Below are 21,693 nucleotides of genomic sequence, written 5' to 3'. Positions count from 1 at the left end.
ATCAGAGAACATCTAAGAGCAGGAAGTATCTTAGGGAAAGTAAGGAATGCACTCAACTCATTGTGACCACACATGTGGCCTTCTAACTAGTCATTCCTAACTTTTAACTTGCAAACCCCTGAAGAGGTGTTTTCTGTCAGATTCCAGGCTGGAGCAACAGAAAAGCCTTACAACAGTCTATGAACATGGTGGGCTCCTCAGCAAGAAATGCCTAGCTGGCCAGAGATTTGAGTACTGTAGTTGGATGCTGCCTCTCTTTCTTATGAGTTCCCGTGCTTTACTGTAATCACAAAATTGTTCAATAGTGAAATTGAAATGCTGAAAAATCGTAAATGATCAGAAGGTAAAAATGGTATCCTGTAAGCTCTCTTTATTTTAAAGTGGAAAAGGTCTGTGTAGAAGTTCCTGAATGACAAAATGTTGGTTTTTATCACAATACCGTTATTTGCATGCATAAGTTTATAGTGTAAAAGTTGTGACCTTTCTTCTCTGCTATGTGTTTCACTGGTATATCAGCCTTTGAGGCCTAAATATTTTACCACTATAATCTGCTCTACATGTGGAGTGCTCAGTGGGTGACACTTCCAGACCAGTTGGAAGCCTCTGCTAATGCAAAAAAAAAAAAAAAAAAAAAAAAAAAAAAAAAAAAAAAATTAATTCTTTGGTTCTACTCATGTGTGACTGTAATCAATAAGAGCAAAGTTTGTCCCCTTCAAAGCACTACTGCTTCTAGCACAGCTTTTCCCTGTAGGTGACCCTACCCTCACTGCTGAGTGCAAACGGAGCATCTTTTTTGCTCTATTTTATCTGTCAGAGTTTCACATCCAGCCTTCTTTGTAACATCCGCTGTTTCTATGTACCAATCAACATATGGTCAAAATCCTCATTAATGGAGAGAAAACAGTCTTAGTATAGCTGAACGGGTCCTCACTCTGTTTCTACAGGAGAGCTGGCAGATCTCAATGTGCTGACATCGAGAAAAGAGTGCAAGGCTGATACATTTACTCAAGCTTTTTCCTATGAAATAAGTTGAGGTTCTGACCAGAGGGAAAAATAAAAAGAGAAGTGTTTATACCCATTAATAAATCAAATGGAAATTTTGTTGATGTTGGAAATACTCTCAGAGCCTTAATGATAGGTTTATTTTTATCAACAACAACAATAATTAATAATTAATGCTTTATGCCTCTCAGATCCATCTTGGCAACTAAAATTAGCAAGTATAAAATGTTACATTTTAGATTATATTCTTAGCAGGGATGTCTCCTACAAAATCTTGCAGTCTATATCCATGTCCATCACACTCTGGATGACATGATATAGCCAAATTACCTCTGGAAAGTTTATTTGTTTTCTCTCTGGTCCTCTGCAGGGAATTCCCTTACTGATGCTCTGTGACCTGCACAGATCAAATAACTCTGCCTGCAGAGCTAACAACTAAAATCAGTGCCATCCTCTGAACATGAAGCACCATCTCTAAACCAACTGATACTTACAGGTTTAGAGCAGTCTGGCTAATGTTTTATTATGGATCTATTCTCATATTTTAGAAAACAAAAGCCTCTCGCAGACCATGGTGAGAGAACTAGACTATCACAGGGGAGTATCATACATATGAGCCTAACAAGAAGTTTGGAGAAGAAGGAAGCTAGGGACTGCACTGGAGGGCTACTTGTTTTGTGCATTCATAATCATCCATTCCTTATTCCCTAGTTTTCAACACCATTTAGACAAATTCCTTCCAGAAGTTTAAGCTTTTGTAGCGCACTAGCAGATTTCTGCCCTTCAGTTTCTAAGGGAGACAACTGAATCCAAGTGCCCTAAACCAGTTCTTCTAGATGACACACGATGATAGGTTTAAATATAGAGAACAGAAGGACCATGAGCTGAGATTAGAAATGCCCATCTGAGTTATTATTATTTAACACTAGGAGAGTGTCACTGACAGATAGGAAGGTCCACTTGCACTGAGTGTAGCATACACATATTTTGAATGGCAATTCTGTAAAGTGCTCCTCTGACAAAAAACCCCCTCAATTTGATTCTTGGGTTCTGCTTTGCTCATCATCCCTATCAACTAAAATATTGAAACTTCAATGAACTGAGATCTCCAGAGGCTCCAACACATAATGAAGTCATCATGGCATAACGAGTGTCATATGAGCTGTATCAATAATTTGTGTGCATGCTCCTAGCCATGGCAATTGCAAGGCAACACAATTTGGCTTAGTTCTGATTAATTTCAGGCTTTGCATTTGCTACTGGAAAAATGTGTGCACTGGGATTAATGCCACAACTCGGAGTTTTGAACTCCTATTTACAATGAGCAGGAAATTTCCTACAGTTAAAAAGATATGTTTGATTGTTTAATGCCTAATGTTTAACAAGAACAGATACATTCTTTAGGTATTCATGGACTAGGATTGAGTCTTCTCATTAATATTTTAAAAACGCTCTAGAATATGTTTTTACTAGTGTTAGGTATTACTGGTGAATCTTCTTTCCAAAAGGAAGAATCCTTTAGAAGTGAATGGAAACAAACACTTGATCAGTTTTAAGTCCTATGCATTTTTTTCTGCAGTGATTTTATCAGTTACGGTTTCTGAATAACTACAGGAGACAAACTGAGTCTAACAACAGTTCTTGTCCGTCATTAATGCAGTCTTGATACCTAGGTCTAACAACTATTCCTAGCAAAACCATTTTTTTCCACTGTAGTACAACTGCAAAGCCTTGTCGGATCAGTCAGTTTAGTAAAATGTTATTACTATTCTATATTTACTTTAAAAGATAAGCAGTGTCAAAATTAAGGTTTTATAGCAGTAATTAAATTGCTAACACTCAAGCATGAATTCTGATTGATTTGACATAAGAGGATATACAGTAAAAGACAGAGACTTAAAAGCCCTCTTAAATATAAGAAGTGTAATAACTAAATGGAAATAACAAGAGCTATACAATTAATCCCATCTTTTTAAACTCCAAGTTTCAATAGCTGTACATTCTGACACATGAGATTTTGTTGTCCTGTATGGCTCAGCTAAGCTTGTTAAGGAAGCCATTCTCTTTCTAATCTTTCACCTAACTTTAAGTGGTATTTAATGAATAATACATCCATTTAGATTTCTAGCTTAAAGAAATTATTTAGCAAATATGTGATAGGTTGCAAATGCAATTTTTCATTAAATGGAAAGCACAGAGCACAAATTATATGCCATGCCACTAATTAGAGACAGATATGTAATCACTTACTAATGGAACAACATTTTGTGCCAACCTTATTCATACTTCCTTCCAACTGCTGGACTCCTTGTGCCAGATATATTTCCATTTTGTTGAGGAGAGAGAGACACTAGCATGTTTACCATCCTGTTTTTAAACCTAGAAGTCTAGTGCATACTGAACTTTCTTGACATTATAGGAATTCCATCAGTTTTAACAGCTTGAGGCCTTTTTATTGCAAACATGTACACTTCCCTGCAGGGTTCTGGAAATCTCACTAATACATTCATTAAAAATGTTCATGATTATAGCCAAATGCATGCTTTGTAGATTTACCTTTACAGTTTCCTTTCAACAATTATTCTGAGCGTAACTTTTTATTAAATTCCACAAAATGCCTACTTATTCATCCAAAATGTCACTTTGATATGAATTTTGACAAAACCATTAGAAGAGAAAAATACCAGAGCACATTTACTGTCAAATTTGTCAGTACCAGGCTTTATGTCTATGGTATGACTCATTGAGATTCAACAAAATAAGCATGTACGTCCATGAAAACAAGTATAAAAAGGTCATGTTTCAGCAGCAGTCTAAAATTAGAAGCATTACATACCTTTTACATTAGGATCAAGAGGATCACTAGGTACATAATTTTGGGTCCCTGGTCATACCTAGGAGTCCCTTTGTTTGACAAGCTGAGCATCTCTCTCATGACAAAACCCTGCTGTAATGCAGAGAGTCTACCAGCACTGGTATTTCTCATGTCATAAATATACTCAGATCATGCTTGCTGAATGCTGACTTCATTGACTTGGGCACACAGTGACCACCATTTCTTTCTCAGAAAGAAAAATCAAGAAAGGTCAGAATTTGTGTGATTATCCTTGTTTTTCCATCTTATTGTTAGCCTCAGTCTAGAACAGAGATTTGCATACTGCTTGTCCCACTTCCCATGAAATTTCACTTAACATCACCTTAAAGAAAAGACAGAAAGTGGAAATGAAAATGAAACTCTGGTCAGACCAGTCAGAGAATCAGATCAATCCAATAGTCATTTTCTGATAAAACGCTCTCATTGGTGTGATTGCAAGACATAGGGCCTAAAAACTGTGACCTAGGAAAGTAAAAGGAAAAAAAATGCAAAACTGTACAAACGAACTTCATAGTGCATGCCAAGGTTAAAGCATACAATATGTTCCTAAAAATGTGCAGACCCAACAGGGAGTTCTAGTGATGTATAAATAAAAATCAGTACAATAGGTAGACAATCTTCTACAAATTTACTCTATTATTTGTTAAATGATAGTCCTTTAAAAGTGACATTGTTTTCTATTGTTTCATTCTGTTATACAGAAAGAGTAATGATGTGATAATTACTGTTGTAGGGCAGAAGATTTACATTGCATTTATCTCAGAGCTGTGATTTTTGATGCATTATTTTACCAGGTATCTATTAAAAAAAAAAATCTTACTGTGTTTCTGTATCTGTTTAGGTTTATGTGACAAAGGTTTTCTATGCCTAGATTCTTAGAAAGGGTAATTCACATATGAAAATCCATCAGAAGTTCAACTTTCGCATTATAATGAAAATAACCAAGTAACTTGGTTTTGATGTTGCTGTTCTTATCATTCTTAATTAAATCCTTTAGTCTTGTGATGTTAATTGCCATGGTAACTCCATTTTAAAAATAATTTTTACTACTGCTTAGAATTGTCTATGGTTTCCTCTTTCTTAAAAGTAATATCATGTAAGTGAAAAACATGAACATTTAACTGTTTGTAGATTGCTCTATTTCCCATTGACTACCTTTCTATTTCTATTGAAATTCAAAAAATAGGCAAAAGAGAGGTGTGAAAAAGGTGTGAAGCGCAAAAATAGCTGCTTGAGTCATCAACAGATTGTCTGAAATATTTCATAAAGGTGTTTGTTAGAGAATGAGCTATTTTCCTTAGGGCTGTGGGGGTGAATTCAAGAACAGAAAAAAAACTACTCTAAACAGGTCGTGAAGATCAAGGCGGAAAAACCACACAATTCTGGGAAGAGTAGGACAGCAGAGTTACCTCAGGAAAGTCCAAGCTAACAGCATCTCAGAGCAACCTGTCAGTGCCTATAGAAAGGTCATTGACAAGATGAAGCCAGGTTCTTCACAGTGATGTGTAGTGGGATGACAATGGGCATAAAGAAACAAGAGGAGGTGCCTACCAGATATATGGAAACACATTCTGACTGTGAGGACAGTCAAGCTGTGGATCAAGCTTCCCAAGGAAGATGTGATGTTACCATGCCTGGAGGTTTTCAAGACTTTACTATTATATAAAGTCCTGAACAACCAGTTTTGACCTAACAGCTGACCCTGCCTTGAGAATGAAGTTGGATACATGTTCCAACCTTAACAATTCTGGGATTCTAAAATAGTTCTAAAAGCTTTTTAAAAGGTTCTGGGGATAGGAGACAGAGAACACATGCTCCTAAAATCTAACCAATTTCTTCCCTGCAACCTGCTTACAATCAAAATGTCTGTTTTGTTTAGATATAGCAAACTGAATGATAAATTTGATGTATTTTGAGAAACAGTCTGACAGGCACTTTTGAGAAGAATGTTACCTTCTCCTCCGAGGCAGGTAACAGTAACATGAGTGACAATGTTTAGTGATCTTGGGTAAGAAAGATCTGCTCCCAGAGGTTCTCTTGAGAATCTAAAAGCAAGTAGTTAATTCAGCTGATGTTAACAGCTTTTGTCAGAATTTGGCATGGTAAAACAGCATTGCTTAAACAGACCTACTCCTGTAATAGTTATTCAGCTAAATTGGCTTTTCTCCCTTTGGTTGTTTCTGAGTTTCGAAACACACAGCAGAGAGTGCACTCTGATCCTGGCCTATTTACTGGTGTGTTTCTGGGATGGATGACCCATACCAGAGACTCTCTGGGTCAGCTGTTCAAAAAGCTGTTACACACACAAAAAAAGATGACAATCAGCAGAGTAGGTGTTAACCTGGAAGTCAGATACTGACAAAAATGGAAGTATTTATTTTCCCAGGCTTTAGCTTCTTAAATGGAGGGTATTCCCTTGAAGTTCTACAGAAAGACTTGAAATATGGAGTGCTACTGCTTGACATACTGAATTCCCTACTTCCTCATTGATTTTCTAAAACAACCTTAATGCTGTGTTAGCATCATTTCTCTGTTCATTCCATCTGCTCTGAGGTCTCCCCCGCTGTTTCCTAGGAGATATATTGCCATGATGCCTGCATCTGTAAGTCAGTGGCAGATATGGGGCAAGAGCCACGTGGTGAGAGGCAGCATTAGTATCACCTGAACATTTGCAGGTTTCTCAGGGGATTCCACCACCCACCGTCTCTCAAAACCTGAGAGAGCTCTAGTTTTGCAGTCAGCTACTTCAGAGCACTATGGGAATGGGATGCTTGGCTTCTCATCTTCTTTCCACTTCTACTTGCTTCTTTCAACCTAACACCTCTATTTAAAAAAAATGCTAAAAGTGGGTTATTTTTGTCCAGACAGTCTATTTAGTGAACGTTCTAATCTTATTATCTACACATTTTTATGGGGTTTTGCTTGTTTACAATGTCAGGCCACTGACAGTTTATGTTATGGTGATCAGAACGGGCCTTTTTCATATCCTTTAACGTATGGTCTAAGAGATGGATTTCAAAATACAATAGTAAGCATAATAAACTGGATATTGCAATTAAACATGAAGGACACAGCATATCAGGGTTACTAAATCTTGCATGAACATCTTCCCTGTTCCTTCCATAGGAGGCACACAGAAATCTGACTATGGCTAGCAAAATGCACTGAGTCTCACAGCATTTTTAAAAGCATATTTTAAAAATATTTAAAAATAAGAAATTTTCTCACAAGTGACCCAAACATCAGCAATGAATCCTTAATGATAGCCAGTATCAGATTATATAGAAAATAGTTAATTTTTTCTCATATGTATAAGGAATTCTGTTGTTTTTTTCAAAATCTATTTAGATTTGTTTACTTCATAGGAAAAATAGATATACAGGAATTGTTTATATCAAAAAGCAAATGTGTTTTTGTTAGGTAAAACTGTGAACAAACCAAGATATTTTCTGAACTTTTACAATAGGAAAGAGAATATATGAAAAAAATCCACATAATACTAATCAATAACTTATGGGGGTAGAGAATCTATTCATTAAATGAGATCAGAAGCATAGTAAAAGTTTATAGCTTAAATATTAAAGGCTCACCTATGGAAGAAATACAGCCATTTTTCTTGATGGCAAGAACAACATTAGGAAACATAAGATGGCAAGAGTTATGATACAGTGAAAGCTACAAATCACTGATAGATATTTCCTAAAAATACCTGTGAGTCTCTTCAAAGTAAATATTTTTACTTTGAAGTAAGTATAATCTATAAAGTAATGCTTTTGTAGATGTTAGGGACATCTCATAGGTTTTTTGAAATAACAGATATTTGAGCAATTAGGTTATAAATGAGAGGTTTTACCCTTCCTTAATTCAGGGGACTTAATTTCAGAGTTAAAACTAAATTCAGTTGTTAAAGCGTAGCAATTGCATATAGTCAAGTTTAAATATGATTATGTAACTAACATTTAACAGTGGAAAGAAAATGAGACAGAAAGAAATACTAAAGCAAATTAATATGCTTCTCATGCACAGTATAACACCAACTATATTTAAACAAGAAACATAATTAATTTGATAATATTTTTGTAATTTCAGCCTTCAGTGACCTGTATTTCAAAACAGGATCTGACAGAACAGAAACCTTTTACACAGTCTGAAACATTAAGAAAGCTTTGAATAAAGTTCTGTGTATTCAAAGGTTTAGGGAAACATAATGAAAAAAGCAGAACATTTCTCAGCTGTGTCCTTCAACAAAATGCACAACATGTTTTCCTAAGAAGGAACAAAAGGGGAAAGCTTTTCTGTCGACAAAAGGCTTTTTGCTATCCCAGTCCAAACCTTACAAGAGAAACCCTATTCCCCTCCATGACTTCCCTCATGAACTACTCTAAAACAAGCTGAAATTACCCATGACCTAGACCTCTGTTCTACTGTTGGCATCCTCAGGTTACTTAAACTGGACAAAAAAAAAAAATATTTTAAACAGGTAATATGAGAAATTGAAAATCTTTTGGACTTTGAAAGAATATAAATCCCTTCTACAGGTCCCCAGTAAATATTTTGTCCATTTGTGACCATGGGAAATGATATTTTTTTACTGAAAAAAAAGGACAGAACTTAGTTGAACCAAAGAGAAAGCAATTTTCAAACTCACTTAGCTTTCATTTAAAGAAGCTTTTGCAAAAACATTAATGATATACTCAGCTTTCAAAAAGCAGAGCTAAACCTAACATTCTAGAATATCTAAGATTTTTTAAAACCAGAAAGAAAATAACAAAAATCTGTTCTTATCTAGACCAAGACACTCAGTGTTTCTTTATATGTCATAGATGGCAATGGGTGTAATTAAAACAAGCCACAGAAATTTCTTGGAGATTGAAGACTTCTGAAGTTAATAAAAATAGCTTGTGAAGTGTTTAATACAGATAAAGGAAACCAGAAACTGCAAAAAAATCAACAATATACTTTTTGCTCTAATACATCTTTGGTATGCTTAATTTACATACTGTTCAGCTTTAAAATGGAATTCAGCTTTGATGACATTTACAAGGACCTACTCAAAAAGGAAATATACACAAATATAGAACCACAATCAATTCAAATTCAGAGCAAAACTAAAGCACAGAAAAAAAGGGACATGCTTCAGTATTGTGAATATTAACATCATCATGTGGATGTTAATTAGCTGCCCCAATAATACAAGAATAGTGTAAACAGAAGGATGAGAATGGAACACAGCAAACAAACTTAAACTTGAAATATTATGTTTCTCAAATGTTCTCCAATACATTAAGAAAAAAGAGCTCCTCTTCTTGCCATAAAATACTACGTCAGCATTTATTCATCAAACAATTTTTGCTGACTTGGTTATTATATTGTCTTAATAAAATGTTCCCAAGATTTCTCCCAAATTTTTCAAACACTAAAACTCATATGGTTTCACTTACAGTAAATAATAAAATCTCAGAAACAAATCTAAGATATTTTTAATCTTAAATCACAGGTCAGGACCTGATTCTTTTTCTAAAGTTTTCATGTATGGATTTAATTTTCCAGCTCAGCAAAATGCAAACATAATTTTTCCTACAGCTGTCAGTACTGCAATCTAGATGTATGGACTAAAAATCAAACACTTCTTGGGATCACATATGATCTTGAAAATGAAAAAAATCAGAACTTGAATTCAAATACATCTGATGCCTATCCACATCCCTACTTACAAACACACTGAAGTCATACCCATATATGATGGCTTTTATTTGAATAAATCTTCACTAAACAGTGGTGTTAGCTGGCCGTTTTTGTTGATGCTGCATTCACAGGCCAGCGTCTTGGAGCTACAACATATTCATGTATCAGTTGACATTGTGATAAAAATAGTTTTGGTTTGTAATAAGGGACGTCTTTCTAGATATAACAGATGTATTTTGCCTTTGATCCATTAGAGGTACTCCCTGGCTACAAATTCCTGGTTGGTAGATGTATCAAAAGCAAGATGTGGACTCAAAAAGAAGACAAGTGCAGCAAGAAGTGTTATTTTTTCAGTAATTTTTCAGACTGCATATTAAAAATATAAACCTTGTGATGTGTTTTTTGCTGTCAATTATTTCCTTTGATATCTGCATTTTTGGATCTGTTGGTCTCAGAAACATCTCAGTGTAATATCTCTGTATTTTGAGAAGTTCAGGAAGTAGAAGTGAGGGAGCTCAAAGAGATTAAGATTAATAGAAAAGAACTGCATTAAGGATGCGTTTTTGTTCAGAGCTCCTTGAGTCAAGTATCAGAAAGAGGCTGCCAGCATACCTAGGAAATGTGTTAGCCAACACAGTTGTTCTGATGCCCTCAAACTCTGATTCTACAGTGGCAATGTACCCAGGAACTTGCAGCTACTGAACCATATCTATTCTTGAAATGCATAATAAAATAGTATATATGACTATGTATGGAATTCCAGGGAGGATCAATTCTTTACTCTGGTATACTGAAGTTGCTAGCACATTGCTTTTTCCCCCGTGAATAAAATTTGTTAGAGTTACATGGGTTTCTTCTGGAAATCCATATTTTGTTTATTTGCACCTCTACACCCTGTCAAAACTTAAAAAGCATATTAATATCTTGACTTCAATAATTTTTTTACCATAGGTGCTGGAAATGACCATGCTTGGTTTGGATATGTTTTACAAAGCACAGCTATGTGAATTGTATTGAATTTATGAGAATTCTGGCAGCTAAACTGCTAAGCACTTATTTGAAAAGAAGTAATGATTAATTACAGGTGTGTTGTAGAAACATCAGTTCCTACAGCAGATGATGAACATTATTTAATTTGATATTAGAAAAATTAAGATGAACAGTGCATTAAGCAGTTTAAAACGGTAGAGAAAAAAACTACTTTACAAGCACTTGCTTGCTCCAAACTTCACAGCATTCTACCACATATTGCCCAGTTAACCAATTACACACTGTTTTCTATTCCAAGCAATCCTGTAGTTATGGTTGATTTTAAGCAACCACTTATTGACACTTGTGAAATCTGCCTAGTATCACCAGGCACTGGGTGATTCCTCAAAACACTGGCAAGCCGGCTATTCTACAGGTGAGGCACAAATGACAATGATGTTCAGAGAACAGATTATTAAATCAGCAATACATCACTAAGTAAGGTATGCAGGGTTATTACTTTCTTATAGCTACATCAGTCAGAGATCTAACTGTTCTATGGCTTGTTATGATGTCTGTTTCTGCACATTTTCAAGAATTGTACTCCAACTTCTAAGCAATTTCTACTTGCCTTTCGAGTACCAGTGTGTTAATAAAAAGACAAAAACACTGTAGCGCAATCCTATTACAACTATTATAATGAACCAGAATTTGTGCTTTTGATGTTGAGCCTTTGAACTTTTTTGCTTTGAAATTTAGTTATAAAACACACAAGTCTACCAGAGAACACGGCTTATCTAGAGGGAACAATACCAAAAGGGATTTTTGGAAGGGAAATAAAGACTATGCAAGATGTTAAATATTTTCCCTTGTCTCATACTATTTTACCAAAACCACCAAGTCCTATGAGTATAAGACTAAATGGATGTAATTATTTTTAGCTAAAAACAAATAAAACAATGATATTAATATTTATGGGAAAATTTAATGCAATCCATTTCCTACCTTGTTATGTGTCTGAGTTTGTCCAACCAGGATAAGGATATTTGATGAGATAATTGACAGGCAGAAATTGATTAGAATTATGGACCTCTCAGATCTGATGTACCTGTTTAAAAAAAATGTACACATTTTCTAAAAGGAAAATAACTAGTAAGTCACACAAAGCTTTGATTTAGTTCTTGCATTAAATACTGGAGATACTCTGAATGAGAGGTGTTCCCTTTCATGTGCTCAGAAAGAGTATTAGAGTTATAACAATATAAACACGAAAAATATATTTGATATTTTGATATTTTGATAGATATTCCACAATTTCCTCTTAGTATCTTGATGTATTTAAAAAAAAAATTACAAAAGATTCTTTTGAAAACCACTGGCAACTTGGTTCTAACACCATATTGATAATATTGGGCATACATGCATTCATGTCAGGAACTTATGCTCTCTGCTTGTCCCTGGGAATATCCACAGCTGGCACAGACCACTCATAATTACTAACTTCAGCAAAAATATGGTGATTTATATAAACAGAAGATTTGAGCCACGATGCATAAATAAAATGCGGGTTGGTGGGTGATACTATGGCAGTGAATTTTGAAACACATCATTGGGATAAGGATAACATTAATCTTGATGTTCCAATAGTACTGCAATATCTTCATAAGACTGAATGCCAAAAAATATCCAAATGTGTACAGAAAGATTAAATTATAGCAGCAAACATCAGAGTCACCCTTGCAAAATTATCACATTCATTTTACAAATATGTTTAAGATTAAAAAGTCAAAAAGTCTTATCACATATTTGATTTCAAAATGCAAGTGTTCTCATTTTTCTGTAATATAGGCTACATTTTTCTTTCTATATGCTACAGCACAAAAAGAGAATGATTATGTTTACAACTGAAGTACCTTTCTGACCTGATTTTAGAGCTGTTACCAGTAAATGCTGACTACTAAAATAAATGAAAGTTAGGGGTGGTCAGTTCCTCTGAAGACCTGATCTTTATATATTCTACGACCAATACTATAGGCTTCTCACTGGAGTTCAGTTAATATTGCTGTCTCCTCCTGAGATGTACACCCATAGCTGACTCTGAGGAAGTAATAAAAAAGGCTGTTGAACCCACAAGAAATGCTGAGCTTTGGACATGAAATTAATTATAGTCCTTTTTGCTTGCATACCAAGAGATATAGCATTACATTTTTTTCAGTAAGACAGAACTTTAATACCACAATCCACATTCTTCCTTAAAATATAGCAACATTCTTAAGGCTAGTTCTATGTATTTGCAAACAAATACAAGAAGTCCAGTGCCTTTGTTCACACAGAGACCACACTGCTACTTTCTAACTTGTTAACTATTGATTCGCTTGGGCCAATTCCCAACACTGAGTGCCCATGGATTACAAAGGACCTTAGTGGTTGAATAAATACAGTGCAAAAGGAGCTCACGGCATTGACTTAAGCCACAACACATAACATTTTATCTCCACTTAGAAGTTCACAGAATCATAGACTCATAGAATTGCTTGGGTTGGAAGAGAACCTAAAATCATCTAGTTACAACCCTCTGCCATGGGCAGGGACACATTCCACTGGACCAGGTTGCTCAAAACCCCATCCAAACTGGCTTTCAATACTTCCAGGGACAGGACACCCACAACTTCTTTGGACAACCTGTTCCAGTGCCTTACCACCCTCACAGTAAAGAACTTCTTCCTTGTATCTAATTTAAATAATGGGGTAGACCAGTTACACTGAGCATGACAATAATTCTATCCAAGTGCTAAATATATTAGGGAGTGCAAAAATAACACTATAATTCTTCAGATGGGAATTATAGCCTGAAATGCTCTCATTCTTAGTTTTGACAGACAAGAACTGATAATTTTTATAGTCTTTTATCATAACTTATGTAACTGGATATTCTTAATAATTATATATATATTTCTAATCCTGAGAGTCATAAGAATGATGGGGTGAGAAAGGGGTGTAAAATTATCAAGCTGTTTCTAAAAGCAAAATTCTATAGGTTGATTTTATATTACTCAAGAATTTATTGTTTCATCCTCTTGTTTCTTATTACTTTCATAAGAACCTATTTTACTTTAATTATTGAAAAAATTGAAACGAGAATCCATGTTCATTTTTTAAAAACATTTACTAATTTGCGTGACTTTTCATCTTATTTTTCTGTTTCTTCTGCACTAAGACATTATGCTATTTCTCATTACTTCTCGGATTAATTTACTCCATAAGTATTTATTGCACTTTTAGTCAATATAGTATTTTAATATTGTATACTCAGGATGAAATCTATCACTGGGATGTACCATCACACTATTTAAGACTATTTAATTTTATGGTCTTTATTCAAACTTATAACTGATGTGAACAAACTCAAAATCAGATGACTGAACCTCCCTAAATGTGTCACTTCAATATTATTTTATTTATAAGTTTTGTTTAAAGATGTAAATGGGAGAAAAGCTGCTAAAGGTATAGGCCAGAAGCCTCATATGAAATATATAATATGTAAGAATCCTGCATTTAGCACTATGAATACCCCACCGAAAGATGAATACCTTTCCCACTGAAGTTGAGAAAGAAACGAGTGGGCTATACCATCAGCAGCAGGCCAAAACAGTAAAACTGATCAATCACATCAACAAATGCATCAAAGCATGCAATACGTTTTCCTCTTGTTTTTTTCCCTCACTTTCCAAACAATTAATGTGGGTTCTAGTGCTCTCTTTAACCTGCAATTCAAATAAATAAATACATTTAGCTTTCTCAACCCATTACATACCTCCATAATGCTGCATAGACAACTGCTAGAGTGATCAAGGCCAAGCAGGAAAGACCACTGCCTACTATTAAGGTCACTGAGGGTGTACCAGATGATTCCATGATCTGTAAGTTACAACAGGCAACCATGAAGAAAAAACATACTCCAGTACTTAAATCAACAAGTCAAACAAGATAAAAAAAGCAAAAAGGGCAAAATTAAAAGCAGACAAACTACCACAGACAGTTTCAGTAATATTAGTTATGAAGAAGAAATAAACTTAATTCCAAAACTGATCCCTACATAACTGTGAGATCTGCTTAATACATTCCTCAGAGTCCTCTGAGCTTTAAATACCTTGTAACACCTGCATGATACTTCGAAAAATAAACTAGTAATATTACAGTGTAACAGGAGACTATGATGTTAGCACAAGTTTAAATGACTCTCCAGTTAACACCAATTAAAAGATATACTTCTCTTCAGAAGTTGCAATATTTATAATTGTGCATTAAATATACAGCTTGGTTTCACTCTAATATATTGAAGATCATCCAGTAATTTGTCCCATAATTTGATTCATGCTTGTTGCAGAATGACCAAACTTTCTGACTTTTAATAACTTTGACTTCAATCCACTGTTCTCACATGCTTAATTTCCTTGGGCCTATGATTGCCTAGAAGGAATGGCAGGATATCTATGGCAACAGTACTATAAGCCTTCATAAAAAAAGCTACAAATTCAGAATTATTTCATTTTTACTCTGTGTGTTAATAAAAATGAAAATAAATTAAATGACCTTGAAAACAAACTAGCTGTAAGGGAAACTATTATCCTCAGATATCAGGTCAGTTTTTTCCTCTGTATATATATGTGCTCATGTTCTGAAATAGACATGGGTTTTTTCTAATAAATATGGAAAAAATTTAGATCTGAAAGTTTTAAAGGATATCATGCTTGGTTTATCTAAATGCTTTTTAAGCTTCAGGGATATATTTTAAATTACATTTATCAAGATATCTTTTGTCACCCAAATAGGATATAAGACAGATATACTTTTAGGCCAGATCTCAGGCAGAAAGTAGTATTTTATTTCAACCACTTTTTTTTTTTTCCAAATGGATTTACTTTGCTATTAAAAAGAGTCTGTACATATGTTTCCAAAACCAGGAAAATGAAATCACGCTTTAGCAAGATAACTTCAGAAATATTTGCTTTTCAGCTATTTTTACACTCAATAATATTGGGAGTGTCTGCTTATACACTTAAGGTCCCCTCTTTCTCATGAAAACTTGATTATTTTTCTTACATCATATCAACAGACTACATAGAAAATCTGTGCTGAAAATGTCCAATGCAGATCTGCAATCTGTGTAACTACAGTATCTAGGGCTTTCCTACCAAGAGCAATAATAGAGACCTGTACGTTCCCTTAATCGTTCAATACAAAAGTTTTCTACACATTTGCACCACAATTACAAGGCTTTCTCTAAAAAAAATATAGAGTTCGAGAGCATGCAAATTTCACTAGGATTTAGTTGTATCACAGAATCTGGAATTCATTTATCTGAGACACTGAAGACACCAGGAGACTAACATTTGACTACCTGCAATATTAAACAATTCCTCAATGCAACGTCTGCAATATACCTGAGAAGAAAGCTGGACCAGGTCCCCCCTCCCCCCGCAGTCCCCCCCGCATTCCCTTTTGCATTAAAACTGGATTTTCCCCCCTCCTCTTTGTTACTTACTATTTCTCTAGGTTGCTGAGCCAAAATGGCGAAGGTAGAGAGACGATCACATAAGCATTTCGTATGGGATGCATCGGTAAGCACAGTTTTACATCCCTGGGTGGACCAGGTTCCCAAAGAGTCGTTCCTGCAAAGGAGAGAGAGAGGAGGGGGTGGGGGAAACGGGGGTAATTACGCCTGTCGGCCGGTTCGGTGAGGAGACAATGCAGCGGGACCGCGAGGAGCGCGCCGCGGAGTTCCCGGGCAGCGGCGGGGACTTGTGGTGGGGCAGGGCGGGCGCGGGCGCGGAGCTGTCCGGGCGGCGGTGCTGAGCGTCCGGGCGCTGCTGCGCGGAGCCCCGCCAGCCGCGGCAGCAGCCGCCCCCTGCGCTGCCAGCCACCTCCGAGCCTCACCAGAGCACTGCGAAAAACTCATCGGGGGAAGAGGGGGAGGCTTTGTTTCTCTCTCTCTCTCTCTCTCTCTTTTTTTTTTTTTCCTTTTTTTTTTTTTTTTTTTTTCCTACCGGCTCTGTTTCTGGCCTTTTGTGAGAAATGTGATGTTCTGTAGTTGCGGTGTCTTTTTTGGTCCGTTTCTTTCTCCACTCCCCGCCCCCCCCCCCCCCCCCCCCCCCCCTTCGTGTGTGTGGCTAGGTTAAAAGCATGTGGTTCTCAAATGCCTGCCTGGGTTATGCCAGTTGGACCGGGAGATGCCGGATCTTCTGTTCTGACTGCTATTTTTGCTGAGGATTTGGGATTTTTTTGGTTGTTGTTTTTAGCTAGCAGCCTTAGAAATTTCACCCTGGAAACGGCAGAATCAGATGCCTCCAACTCTTCCCTTAGCTCCAGCAGAGGGGTGGATTTCAGTACAGCAGCACACATCACCAAAGAGACACACGAGTTCGCCCTCCAGACATCACTCATCCAACTCGCCTTTCCCTGGCTCCCTCCCCCTTCTCGAGTCTTTTTCTTGGGGTGGCAGCACCAAGCTAACCCCAAGCCAAAGCAGTCGTTTGGTGGCACCCTTCACCAACCACCCCTAAACAAAACATGATGATTAACACAGCCCCCGAATTCAATTAGACATTCAATATGCTAATGTGAGGTCTGAAACCCACCCCAGCAGAACAATAAAAATGGTATCAACCCACGTTTTCTTTGTGCAAGCAAGAAGGAGAGGGAGAGAAAAAATCATCTCTCCTGTTTCCTATTGGGGAGGGGGAAATATTTTCTACAGGAAAAAGGGGTTGGTTTCAACTGAAGCAAATATATTATCTTTACATGTGTTATATTTAGAGAACAACTGGGTTTCTTTCATCTTTTTTCCCCTCCTTTCATGTCCAAGGAGCAACTGCAGTGACTCTGCTGCCAGCAGCAGCATGTGTGCTGTCAATTCCTGTCCATTTCACCTCAGGTCACTAAATGACTTAAAAAAAAAAAGAAAAATGAAGGTCGAAGAAAGTAGGAGGGGGAATAAAAATTTCCAGTCCTTATGACCACCCTTGTTTCACCTCTTCTGCCTTGACAACACACCTCTGTAAGTCATTCTATATGCCAGGGCCCTCATGCAAAGGCAATTTGTTATCCAAAGCCTGCTCTCAGAGTGCAGTTCACCCCAGGCCATCTCAACATTTTGTGCCACTAGTTTTTGAACACACCAGATGTAACCCTTACACATTATTGTCTTCGAAACAGAATCCTGTAATAAACAAAACAAACAGTGACTGAGGGAAACAATTGAGAGAAAATCACCAATTCTTCAAGCCACTAAAGCAGTTTATTAGCTTTCCCTTGCAAATTGTGTTTTTCAGAGAGCCACAGCCTAAATCAACATCCACTTTGAAAAATAGAGTTACATATTTTAAACGCAAAAGCATTATCTTCTGGATAACTTAAACAATTTATTTTATTAGCTTTCTTGTCTCTTCTCTTATTGTGGCACACAGTTAAGGCCAAATGCAATGCATTTATTTTTGCTGATTAAATACTAAGGATTGATAGCTTAAGAGAAATTGACATATTTGAAAACAAAAGAGTAGTATTATTTATCCTGGGAATAAGATTTAATAAATTGAATTCAGCCTATGTTGAAAAGCATTGGATGCACAATACATCCAGTTAGCATTAAATCCTTGCAGATGGTGTCAAACACACAAGAGTTAAAGAAGTTCTAATTATAAAATCACAGACACCAGTTTAGTTTAAAACAAAGCATCTGCTAAAATTATATTTAAAGTACTGTAAATCATGGGCAGGCCAGCAGATTTACACTGGTTCATTCAGTTCTTCAAGTCACTCGCACAAATAGAAATTTCCAGTCATAGAGTAACTGTGCCATAATTCAATACATATTTTGCAAAAATTTTTCAATACTATTGAAAGTTTTGTAGAATTTCCAAAAGCAGTCTGAAATGACCAAAGCAGTCTAATTGGATTCCAAAATAAGACATCATGGCAGGAGCCAAGTCAGTCTAATATGGACACTTTTTGCATTTTATTTTTTATTTTTTTCTGTGATACACTTCAATTTCTTGCTTAGCAGCATTATGTTTTTGTATGTTGCAGATCAAAATTCATTAAATAAGTTCCTTCTCTCTCTTCTAATCAGTGCAATTAAAAAGAAAAAAAAAGCCTCATTAATAAATATATTTGTAGTCTGTTGAAATTATGGCTAACAGAAGCTGCACAGAATGTTACACTAAGTCCATGAAAGAGATTGACTAATGAGAAGGACCAGAAGAAAAGTATAACTGCAATTTGTGGCATGAGGCTTATGCCAGCAGAACAGCAAATGCATGATTACTAATTCCCTCAGAGATGTTGGTAATTTTGACTTCCTGACATAAAGTAACGATTTGGTTTCAGGTGTAAGTAAATAAAGACTGGAAATACAGAATAAAAATAGTTATATTGCATTTAGTACATCTCAATGCAATGCTTTTTATGAAGTTCTCCATCTATGATGTGTCCCTCTTGTAATGCAACTCTTCTGGTCTACCCAGAATCTATCTCATACTTAGAAGCTTCATTGCTTTTCAGTGTGATCTTCTCTGACTATGTGTCTAACATTTAGGGTTATCATATGAATATGCAAAAGGACACCTATTATTCCTGTGGATCTTTCTTGTTATGCAGAAAGCTATAAAGGAGTGACAGGTACTATTAACACATGTTCTATTTATATCAAGGGAAATAATTGAATTGAAAATATCTAGCAAATATAGATGTAGGTTCATGCCCATTACTGGCAATTTTTGTACTCTTCTACTGACTTACAGATGATTTAATCAACCTGGCAGAAGTCCCATGATAGAAGCAAAGGAATTCCCAAGAAGCATAGATTCAACAATGCAGATCTTGTGTCATCCTGCAGTTGAGGCAGGGAAAAAAACAGACAAATCAGGGAAATAGGGGGGAAAAGTCTAAATAGGATGCTATTTGAGCCGATGGATCTATGGCTAATATGGCATATGGACCAAGAACACCCTCAGCTCCATCGCTTATCTGTAAGTGTGCCCTTCTCCAAGGAGTCTTGCAGCTAGTGGAATATGGGAGTGTCTTTTCAGTACCCTTACAGAGTTTAAGGTGAGCTTCCTAGTTCTGTGCAACAAAAACGACGGCCAAATGATATACAGAAAATTATTTTAATGGTGTATTACATGAAAGGGAAAAAAAAAAGTGAGTTTTACTCACAAAATGTATTATGCAATATTGCATAACTATGCTCAGTACTGAAAAAACCTATATTACTATCTCAGATATGAAAATGTCATTTTAAGACAGGACCATCTTTTTAAAACAAAAATTTCACTCACAACACAATTGCCTTTCTGACAATGACATTCAGGCCACATTTTATATTCTAGAAACTGTTTCCTTTATTTTGCAGTATTTGTCTTGGTCTCGTGACATGGTTATTAACCACTTACTATTTTTTAATATAATTTATAATATACATTTTTTACTAACTGCATTGGTTTGTTTACTTTAACTTCCTGATATATAAAAAATCAGTTTTGACTTTGTTATCAGACACACTCACTTAAGTTGAGGACTCACTTAAGGTGAGAATTTTGTTATCAGACACACTCACTTAAGGTGAGGACTTCACCTCATAACATACGCTGTCTACTTTATTAGTGTATTTTGAAGATATATTTTTCAAATGAAAGTTTTTAATTTTTTTATGGAGATTCTGTGAGACAAAGGAAGCTAACACCTAAGCACTTTTCCCCAGACTAGCAACTAGTGATCCAAGTAGTTGCCTGGGTTTTGATCATCACAAAGAGTTAACATCTTGCTATACATCTACGATAGTAGCCTACTCTAGTAATTTCTTTGCTGATTGATAACTGGTTATGTTAGGATAAGAGAGCTTTTTGTTATATTACTTAAATAACAGCAAGAAGCTGTTATTTAAATATTTAATTACAGATTGTAGAAAGCAAACTGCACAGAATTTAAGAAATTATAATATTATTTCTGCTAAGATGATTTTAATTCTCCTTAATTCTTGTGTGTGTACATTTCTATAATTTTTGTTCTGTTAACTAGATGCTGTTTTTCCTTTGGGACAGAGTTTGGTATTGGAACTCCATTCTCAGTAAAGAATGACATATAATGATAAGAAGCACATGGAAAATGCAAACATCAGAATTTTTTAACTAGCAAAAGGCAAGAAAAAAGTTTGTGGCCCTTATGAATAGCAGGTTATAAATATCACTGTGCCTTTTCAGACGTTCTAGCTTGCACATTAGTGAAGTCCTTCCCACACCTGCTTGCTTCTTTACACCTGGACCTAAATCCCAGGGAAATCATAGAGAAGGCTCAACTGCAGGAGTCGCCTTTCACTTGAGCATGTTCATACATCTGAGACATGACCTAACTCATAGCATGCACAATTTTTTCTGTGATCAGTCTTATTCCTATCAGCAGTATATGGCACCATCTGGTTTATTGCCACAGTCTTTCCTAAAGTAAAAAAAAAAAAAAAGGAATATAAAGGAAAGAGGGAAAAAAATAAGACAAAGAATATGTGGATATGAACACACTTTCCTTTATAATGTCACAGATAAAACTGCAGTTTAAAAAATCATTGTTTACCCTGATATTGTTAATATCATTAACATTAGGTCATTATGACTTTGGGCTTTCTTTCCCCTCATAGAACTAAAAAAAAAAATAAAAAAAAAAAAAGCATGAAATTGTGGAAATGATAAAGAAATAAAACTGAAAAAACCAACTGCCTTAAGACTACATGTCTAAAATACTGCAAAACTCCCAAAAAGGAGGTCTGCATTTGTGTAGTATCAGAAGAACGAACTGGGTGATGAATATCAGAATACTATAGGGAGTTCATTTTCCCAAAGACTAAGGCCACTTTTCCAATTCAGACATTGAATTGTTTAATTTTCTCAAAAGCATACTTGTGAATATCTTTTTTGTCAAAGAAAACAGAAATCTTTGAAAATTTAATTTTCTCACTGCTTTTTATATTAAAATTAAATCCTATATAAATATTGTGTAAAACAAACATCCATCTGGGCCCAAAACCAAGTTTTATTTTAATATGATTTAAACTAGAGATATCAAACCGTAAAAAGTAGGATTTGTAACAGAGACACTGTAGTTATAAGCATAAA

General features: G+C 35.6%; 1 protein-coding gene across 9 annotated transcripts in view; it reads right to left on the bottom strand.

The window, feature by feature from the left end:
• ADGRB3 (adhesion G protein-coupled receptor B3) overlaps positions 1 to 21,693 on the bottom strand; it is a 448,710-nt gene that overhangs the window by 80,298 nt on the left and 346,719 nt on the right. For all 9 annotated transcript variants that reach the window (XR_010997055.1, XM_068183751.1, XM_068183747.1 and 6 more), the window contains 3 exons: positions 16,077 to 16,203; positions 14,346 to 14,449; positions 11,537 to 11,639 (listed from right to left, as the gene is read on the bottom strand). Coding sequence is in view for 8 of the 9 variants with exons in the window: in XM_068183751.1 (XP_068039852.1) it covers positions 11,537 to 11,639; positions 14,346 to 14,449; positions 16,077 to 16,203 (334 nt within the window). In the remaining variant the exon portion in view is untranslated. The remainder of the gene's footprint in view (positions 1 to 11,536; positions 11,640 to 14,345; positions 14,450 to 16,076; positions 16,204 to 21,693) is intronic.

The sequence above is a fragment of the Anomalospiza imberbis genome, chromosome 3 (genome assembly GCF_031753505.1).
Source record: "Anomalospiza imberbis isolate Cuckoo-Finch-1a 21T00152 chromosome 3, ASM3175350v1, whole genome shotgun sequence".
NCBI lineage: Eukaryota > Metazoa > Chordata > Aves > Passeriformes > Viduidae > Anomalospiza > Anomalospiza imberbis.
This window is presented reverse-complemented; position numbering and strand designations above follow the sequence as displayed.